The sequence below is a fragment of the Priapulus caudatus genome, unplaced genomic scaffold (genome assembly GCF_000485595.1).
Source record: "Priapulus caudatus unplaced genomic scaffold, Priapulus_caudatus-5.0.1 Scaffold9, whole genome shotgun sequence".
NCBI lineage: Eukaryota > Metazoa > Priapulida > Priapulimorpha > Priapulimorphida > Priapulidae > Priapulus > Priapulus caudatus.
The window spans coordinates 419011-428774 of NW_014577070.1; the positions used below are offsets into that span (position 1 = coordinate 419011).

At 44.2% G+C, this 9764-nt stretch overlaps 2 protein-coding genes across 3 annotated transcripts in view; one reads left to right on the forward strand and one right to left on the reverse strand.

The window, feature by feature from the left end:
- The window catches only part of LOC106806658 (cyclin-dependent kinase 13-like), a 33376-nt gene extending 32358 nt beyond the window's left edge, over positions 1–1018 (reverse strand). For both annotated transcript variants that reach the window (XM_014808678.1, XM_014808671.1), the window contains exon 1: positions 53–1018. In XM_014808678.1, the coding sequence (XP_014664164.1) occupies positions 53–771 (719 nt within the window). In that variant the 5' untranslated portion in view covers positions 772–1018. The remainder of the gene's footprint in view (positions 1–52) is intronic.
- Positions 1019–4379: 3361 nt separating this feature from the next.
- Positions 4380–9764, forward strand: part of LOC106806555 (WD repeat-containing protein 24-like) — a 27225-nt gene continuing 21840 nt past the window's right edge. The window contains exon 1 of the mRNA XM_014808543.1: positions 4380–4461. The gene's annotated coding sequence lies outside the window, so the exon portion shown is untranslated. The remainder of the gene's footprint in view (positions 4462–9764) is intronic.

Sequence of the window (9764 nt, forward strand, 5' to 3'; positions counted from 1 at the left end):
CACATCATGCACGCACACACGCACACAGCGACGACGCTGCCAAGTTATTTACCGGACTTTCATATTCTCGGTATCTTTCTCCTCGTCGACTTCCGGCTCCGAGGATATTGACTCGGCGTCGCTGTCGACCGGCGGCATCGGCAGATCCTGAAGCCTGCTCTTCGGCTTCGGCATCTGAGAATACTCGTTACTGCTAAAGGGACTCGACTCCGCCTCTTCCAGTGCACTCCCGTCGTTCGTGTCCACGCCTGGAGGAAGCGGCAGGGCTAGCGGCCGATGCTGCTTGTGCTCAGACGGAGCGGGAGGCTGCACGATCGGTGGCGGCAGACAAATGTTTCGCACGTCTTCGATGAGAACTCTCGCGGGTTCCTCCTTGACGGGCGGTCTTCGGATTTCTTCGCGCCTAACGGCGCTCTGTTGCTGCCTCTCGATCATTACGGGCACTGGCGGTCCATGTCCGGAATCTGTTTTGTTGTGCTGTGTAGATGCACCTCTGTCCGACTTTCGATCGTTATTATCTATCTTCGGCTGAAAGTGGTACCCTGCTGCGATGGGATGTTCCTTATTCAGCTTAAACTCACTTTTCCGGTGCTTGCTTAACTCTGCCGCAAAACTAGTCTCAAACTGGAGGTTTTTAATCTTGTTTTTGGGCTTGTCGTAAGGTGACCGTGACCGCGACCTACGAGACCTAGACCTTGAATAAGCAGGGCTCGGGGTCCGTTCCCTTTTTCTTCTCGATCTGGAAACAGTAAAATTCAGATTGGATAACATTGCCACATGTACAATGCATGCATAACACCAGGTGTTTGATCAGCACCTGTGATGCACACTTCTGACAACACTGCAGGTTTGTAAAATATAGGTTCCTAAGACATACTACAAAACAATATTTACCAGCAACACAACCTATATTTGATGTAATACCTGTATATTTTTGGACATTAAACATTTGCCCTTGTACACCACAAATTATATATCTCTCTCTCTCCACACACACGCCCGCACGCACACACGCACACACACACACATACATATATCAGGGTTCTCCAAGCTTTTCCATTATAGCATGGCGGGTGCTGCCTTTACGGTCCTAGTTGCAAATCGCCGAAGGCGGTTTGCGTGCTAGGGGGGTCCGGGGGCTATGATATTTAGCATGGCGACTATGATATTTAGAGTGGCGGGTGCATTTTAAGATGGCGGGGCTCGACGATAGCCTGGCGGGCCGCCAGGCTATAAGTGCTCTTGGAGAACCCTGTATATATATATTATATATATATATATATATATATATATATATATATGTTTGAATTTTATCTATCCTACTTATTCATTGCTGATTTCATTTCATGTTGTTTTCGTTGTTGTTGTTTTTGACTAGTATAACTACTATAATACCAGGTTACCAGGATGAGTACTAAATAGTGTGCTGTACAGCTATTTGATATTTTTATAAGTGGAAATCCACATCATATATTTTCACATTTATTAGTCTCGAGCAATCAGAAGATGCAATGCCCAAAACAATGTTGACTGCCAATCGTTTTGTGTGATGCATACATGTTGTAATTTACATACAATGATCTACAAGAACATTTTAGGTGGAGAGAAAACAGTAAAAAATTATGCCACCAATCTTCTGTTCTGTTCTCCACAACAAAACTCCCAACAGTCCATATTTGCTAATTAATATTTGTGGAAAATGCATAACTCTTAAATACAAATAATAATTTTATTCCATAATTCATTTTAAAGATTCTTATATAAAAGCATTAATTAGCTTAATTACAGACTTACCTTCATCAACATATATGACATTCTACATATATGATCAAAAACTCCACTATATTGGAATTAAAGTAAATAATTTATTTACACACAGGCTGATTCAAAATCTCTTCAGACATTCTCCCAAGAGATTAGGATCCCCTTTCAAGCCATTTACAAGAAAATTCGCTTCACCCACACACTCATATGCACTCAACGTCACCCGCATTCACGGCTATCTACATACCTGTCTACACCTCTCTCTCTCTACATACGGCTTTCTACACATATACCTGTCACGGGGACTCCTCGACCTACTCCGATTACGCCGCAATCGGTTCCGGTGCAACCCGGGCGACTCCTGCCGCTTGTGCCGCGACGGAGACTCCCTTACGGGGCTCTCCTCGGTCCGATACGCGCGCGGCGGCTCCGCGGGTGGCTTGCGTGGCGGCGGGGGCGGCTGCTCGTAGACGGGCGCGCTCTCCTCGGCGTCGCGCAGCGAGACGGGCGCCGGCGAGTCTCGCTCGCGCTCGATGAGCTGCTTCTTCTTGTAGGCGAGGATCGCCGTAGCCGGCGAGACGGCGCGAGACGCGCGCCGCGACGACTTCTTGCGCGAGACGCGGCTGCCGACGACGGGCGACTGCGAGTGGCTGTCGCCGGAGTAGCCGATCGACGAGTCCGAGCTAATGTCGTCGTACTGCACGAGCGGCTTCACGGGCTTCGACGTCGACTCCCTGGAATGTTTCCTCTTCTTCGACTTCTTGTGCCGCTTCTCGCCGCGGTCCTTCTTGCTCTTCTTCTCCTTCTTCGGCCGGGAGGGACTGCGACTGAGCGAACGGTGTCGGGAGTATCCATCCCGATCTCTTGGCATGGTTGCCTGAGAAATAAAGAAGGAAACTTTGCAGTAAAACTTCGGCCGCGAACAGTTTGATCGTCCATATCGCATTATAATGTCGTTTTTAAACGGTGCACACTACTCAGAAGCCCAAATTTACATAATAGACTGTCGCATTTTTTCTCCTTAGATATTTCATTACTGTTGGTACAGGGCTGTTTTTTCTTGTAGAGATAAAGTGCTAAACTGTTAAAATTCCCGTTTGTTAATTAGACCCCTTGGTCACTCGGGTGTAGTCTAGATAGACAAGTAAAAACAAGTACTTTTAATCAACAATCCAAAGGTTACAGGCATGCCGTAATATACACAAACCGCAAAGAATTACGTGACTGCAGAAAGGTATACCTGTAGCTGTGTCTGACATTTGCACAATCTTTGGCACAAAGGGGCAGCAACCAGAGAACTGGCTCGACCATAAAGCATAGCATTATATATGCTGTGCGGTGGCTATCACACATTCTACATTGGCTATCCCTTTGGATTAAAGCTTGGGTGCTAATACACAGCTAAGTTTTACACACATACGGCACGTTATCACGTAAAATGTCGAAACTATTACCTTTCACTACGAGCTCAATTTTCACTCTACTACAACTTTTGTTCCTGTCTTCTTCTTTTTTATTCAACTTGACATGTGAAAGTTCATTACTGGACATCTACCTCAGATGTCATGACCTCTAGAGGGCATATTAAGAAGTAGGAAAAAGGTAGTAACTGCGGATTCACGAAGCATTTAGCTGCCGGGTGTTTTATTTACAATCATATTCGCAGTCCCGATGTTAAATGCTTCATAGCACTGCCACTGAGCAAAGGGTTGTATGGAAGAGATACCACGATTTTAATTCTGCCATTTCATTCATCATCACTCAGATTGGGCCATTGATTATTCAAAATATTTATAGTTATAATATTAGTATTACACTAACAAGTTTCTCTATTTTATTATTGTAGGGTAAGTTAGTTCATAACTGAACGGTTTCTTACAATCTTGAACTAGCACAGTTGCGTGCCTAAATTTAATTAACCCCTTGCTTAAAATAACTCATTTACTGACTGACTTAGTAAGGAATTTATTTATCAAAACTGCAGTAAAGTCCACCCCTGACAATGAAATTAAAACGGTATACCATGTAACCTTGAAATATTAACTGATCTCTCAAGTAATAACCGCTGGCATAAGTTTATGTTATCTTAGTGAAATTGCTGCCGACCGTTTGGATCATGCCTTTGCTCTGCACTACAGTGTGTGCGGTTTCGGGCAAGCCTGCAACTATGAAATTAACTAGTCCTTGCCTGATATACGTGTAATTTTCAAACGGTATTTATGGTTACAATAAAGTTTCTTACCAATGAGTAATGACGTCTTCACGATGAAGATCCTTTGTTCTTTAATCCTCAGTCGATGCTGTGATGATATACCTTCATTTTACGCAAAGAATCGACTCGACAACATGAACACTTCACGGCACACAAAATGTTACGCCATTGCGGATTTCCAAAACTGAAGGATTCAAACAATGTTCAATACCACTGTATAATAGCGATATCAGATTAGAACGGCGAATAAAATGTGTTGCCCGGTATTTGTTCGTGTGATAAATGTGTTGGTAAGAGCTGTAGGTTTTAATTAAATCAGGATGTCAGTTGATTTTATTCACAGTCGTATAGATGAGAAGAAAGTCATAATCCTCATACGACGCATTTGTGCGCACTATTTCTTGACGTCATCGATACTGCGCTACACACATACTTCGACGTACATGTGTACACCCACAGTCCCACAGTGTGGTACACCTTCGCTTGTAAGTTGTAGTTGGGTTGACATTCATTTCGCAAAGGTTTCATGCATTTACCAAAATTCGTGTAAGCGTTCGTGTTCGTGTAAGCGTTCAAACACTAAACGAAGTGGTCTAATGCTACTTAAATACTTTTCAGTACTACTACTAGTAACTATGAGTGAGTCACTGAGTGTGACACTGACACTGTGTGTCTCAGTCTATCTATCTTATATCTATCTAAATCTGCAATTAAAAGTATTATTGCCTGGTCACTCATGAGTCATAGTCATGATATAGTGATATATTTATACATCCATAATTACCACTCTTTAGTCTCTTAATATAGTTATAGTTATACACACTACGGTAGGCGCAGAACGGGGTTGATATTTATCACTCGCAGCTAGGGCCTGCATACCTCCCAAATCCAATTTGATACAAATCACGTGCCTGAAGCACTGGCAGCAAGATCCAGATGAGACGGGATACTAGAGAAGCGTTGCCGAAAGGAGGTGTTAATCCGAAGTGCTGCGCGATCTGTTTTAATAAAACTTTTATGGTGCATTGTGACCCTAACGGTAACCCTAACCCTAACTGGCCTAAGGCCTAACCTTAACCGGGTCCCTAACCCTAACCCTAATTAATATTTAATTAAAAAATTAACTATTTGTATCAACCAATGGCCATTTCATTTGGGAGGTATGCAGGCCCTAGCTGCGAGTCTATTTATTGAACCCCGACCAGCCAGTCGCAAGTGCCTGTGGTCTATGGGTGCAAATCCACTTTAGGCACCTTAGGTATCACGAAGTGATGCACAGATTTCTGTGTATCATCAACTGATGCACAGAATTTCCATATATCAAGGAATGATGCAAAAACCCTAACCCTAACCCCAACCCTAACCCTAACCCTAACCCTAACCCTAACCCTAACCCTAACCCTAACCCTAACCCTAACCCTAACCCTAACTGGCCTAATGCCTAACCTTAACCGGGTCCCTAACCCTAACCCTAATTAATATTTAATTTAAAAAATTAACTAGATTTGTATCAAACAATAGCCATTTGGGAGGTATGCAGGCCCTAGCTGCGAGTCTATTTATTGAACCCCGACCAGCCAGTCGCAAGTGCCTGTGGTCTATGTCCCCCAGGGTACTGCCTATATGTCCAGGTACTGCCTATATGTCCAGGTACTGCCCTATGTCCCCCTGGGACTGTACCTTGGGCCTGAGTACGGTCCGGTATACCAGAACGTACCCTGGTACTATCTAATATGCCGGACCGTACCTCGCCTACTCCACTAACGAGTCTAGGGAGTCGCCTACGCCTACTCCCTAACCCTAACCCTAACCCTAACCCTAACCATATTAGATAGTTACCAGGGTACATTCCGGTATACCGGACTGTACCCAGGGTATGTTCTGGCAGTACCCTGGGGGACATAGACCCTATGAGCGCCACTGAAAGTGGCACTGTGTGTGACGTCTGTGACACTGACAGGGCAAGGACATTCTACCGTATAAATCCATCTAATTCTTATCTATCATTAAATCCAATATAAAGGCTGCACATACCAATTATTGATTTGTGTAACCCCAACTCCATTATTATTATATTATTTATTATACACGTGCCGTGTATCTCTGTTTAATTTCTCAGACTCAACTTTAACTTGCTAGTAGTAGGCCTAGGTAAGTAGTAACTAGTATTAACTATTATTGCAATATTGGGCTGACAGACAGTGATTAGCATTAGGCTACTGCCATTGCCAGCTTTAGGCGGCCCAAGCCTAGACGTGATGCGGCCATGATGCCGAGGCTCGCCGAGGATTGACACTTTGTGTCTTCCAATCACAGTCTACGCCGCGCCCCTATCTTATAACTTTTAGGTATAATACCATTAAAGCATGGAATCGCCGATCTCAGGAACTAGGGCATTCTGCTAGGCTAGAACAGTTTCCTACGATAGAGTTTGGCACAAATACGAAAATAACACGCTGTTTAGCGCACTGCGCTACGTCCTTAAGTTGCATTTTGGCATCTCCGTAATGACAATAAGCCCCGCCTTCTTCGTTGATGGACACGGAATGGGGCGTCAACGACGTGTCCCGTTACTGCGTGTAGGTGTTTCGTGAGACTAGCTGTTTGCTTTTCGTAAATAATGAAAATTGAAATGCCCGGCCGATGCATTTCGCATCGAACAAGAAAATTTTCTGCATTTTCACTCGCTGTCGGAAGTGCCATCTCTTGGATGTTTTATACCATTGTATTTGTTTTGTTCATATTAAATTCTAATCTTTTTGATTCAGCAAATCTGGAGCATGACTGAGCGATTTTTGTTACTGTTTTATAATCTCCATTTCCTAGAATATCATCCATATATAATCATTGTCATCTTCTAAAACTGCAGACCATCCGCTGACCGCTGTGGAGACGTGCGCCGGGCCTCGAATTTGGCGCACGTCTCCCCTGCGGACAGCGCTTCATACTTGAACATCCCCGCGGTCGCGTGCGCATATCCCGCGGAACTGCGCGTCTCATCCGCGCGCAGCGCTTAGGATCAACAGCAAAGCTGTGCCATGCAATCTTGTATCATGTCTCTCTGGTTTAGCACCCCGGATTAGTTTATCCTGCTGTCAGGAATTATAACGAAGTTGGTGGGTAATATCTAATGAGTGTGATATCTAGTTGGTGCTGCGACCTACATTGAAGTAGTAGTACCAAGGTTCAATGGTTCTATTAGTCTTCTACTACAGTCTACTACTACTACTTCTACTATAAGTCGTCGACTACTAGTACATCTGTGGTTTAATTCACAGGTTTTGCTGTGTAGCAATACTAACTCCTATACGTTCGGTTTGTAGCATGTTGAACAATGGTAAGTACTGTTGCTGCAGGTGAAAATGGGATGTATAGTGACGTCATATACATATTCAACATCCAAAGATTGAAATTAACAAGTTCTTTAGCTGGGGCAGCTAAATACTCGACAAGTCATAACATTGACTTCCACAATACTTTTTAAGCATTTTTGAATTAACATAATGTGGATTGATTAAGGGGCTGTTTATAATTATCAACACTAACACGATTTTGCAGTCTATGCGCTATTTGGGGTGGGGGAAGGCGCATTTCACACACTTTGCCAATAGATAGCATATCAGTAGTTAAATGACAACTGATACCTTCCTGGTAGTTGGGCTTCAGGGCCGGACACACCAGGCGATTGCATCGGATCGGGCGAGGCAATTCGCCGTGAAAATCGCGCTGGTGTGTCCACTCAATCGCCGCCGATTTCATCGCCCCGATGCCATCGGCCGATCCATCGCACAGATCAAAACGTTTGATATTATCGCCCGATGCCAATCGGCCGATGCCCATCGCCTGATGCAATCGCCTGTGTGTCCGCGACCGGCGATAACATCGCGCCGATTGTACAATTCATCAGCACAATCAGAGTTGTTCAATGATCTGACGTAATTCGACCAAAATGGCAGACTTCATGGAGCAGGAGATAATTCATCTCAATAATTATTAAATTACTCCATGCGTCGTCGAACGACCAACCCAGGGTTTAACGCCAGTGGGTACGGTTCTCCCAACGTTTACTGCGCTTACCTTGTTCGTCGTAAAAGTCGTGATATAAACTGCCATTGCAATGGCAAAGTTTCCGTTTTTTCTTATTTATTTTCTTTCTGGAGCGCTGCATTTTGTTGGTTACCCCCACTCTCTTTCTCTCTTTCTCGCACTCCCACGTCGGTCTTCATCTCCTCTCTCTCTCGTCTCGCTCTCTCCTCGAATTCTCTCTCTCGTCCTCTCTCTCTCTCTCTCTCTCGTCTCTCATCTCTCCGTCTCTCTCTCTCCGGCACTGGCGGCCGGCGCAAGAATCGGGCGCGATGCCAATCGCCCGTGCAATCGCCTGGTGTGTCCACGACTGCGCGATAGAACGGGCGATGCCATCGCCCGATGCATCGCGATGCCATCGCCCCGATGCCATCGCCCGATGCAATCGCGCCTGGTGTGTCCGGCCCTTAACGCTCCATTATGAGTGTTCTCAACTTTGATATCATTAATGATTAATGATTGATAATCCTAACCCTAACCCTAACCCTAGCCCTAACCCTAACCTTAACCTAAATGACATTAAACCACAAACTAATATATGGGAACACTCCTAATGGAGTATCACCGCCGGTAGTGTGTGTGGAAAATTCCATTTTATCTTCATTAATGGTGGTGGGTGGTCCTTAGAAAGTGTATGATGCGTGACACTGCTGACGATATTATATTGTTAACGGCCTGAATGTAGACTTTACAATTTGCTGATTTACACAACAATTATTCCTTATTTCTTTTCAGGGTTTTTAAAGTTCGTTCGGTGACAAACAATCATCTATCATGTCAATGGGGCGAACTATGTTTTCACTCAAGAGGGTCCCCTCAATACCATAAGCACTAACAGAGATGCAACTCAGTGTGTTGTAGCTGGTCGTAATGGTACATTTCACATTTCTATCAGTAATCTGTTTCATAGTACTTGGAATATAATTGGTAGGGGCTTATATATTTTTTTAGAGCCATCAAAAATGTGTTAACAGTTTTTATCGATACGCTTGTTCGCAAAAGTAATCATTATTTTTCGGTGTATTGTATTTGAGCCTACGTTAATAATTATGACTTTTTGTTTTTACAGTTTCTTAAAATATTCTCAATATGAGGATGAGGAATTGTGGAGAAGAAGAGTTTGAGAGTAGGCAAAATAAAATTTGAACCTCAGCTGTACTGATGGTTGTATGCGAATCCAATTGAAGGTGAGAATAACCCATCAATTTTTCTTCCCACATTTGTTCAGATCTTGTCATGTTTACCTTAATGATTACATGTAATATTACTTTACAAACTAACAGTCTCATATCTTGCAGCAAAGCATACACGGATTGTGTTCTTATTGTGCCGGTGGTCACCGAAATATATCACCACACAGTAGCCCTAACAGCTTTATGTGTTTAATTACTAATTCCTACTGTTTTTTTTTCTCATTTTGTATTAATTCCATTGCACTTGTGCCAATCTGAGCATACGCACAGCTTGACAACACAATACCAACTAAAGCAGAGGGCACTCACGGAGAGGTGCATACCTCCGCCAGCATGTAACATGTATGTGTTACGAGCTGGCTTGCTGCTGGCTGCTGCTGACTGACTCGCTGCTCGCTGGTGGCGCTGCTGACTCGCTGCTCGCTTGGTGGTTGCTGCTGACTCACTCGCCTGCTGCTGACTCGCCGCTCGCTGACAGTCGACGCGCTATAGATCGCGCCAGCGCGGACTGG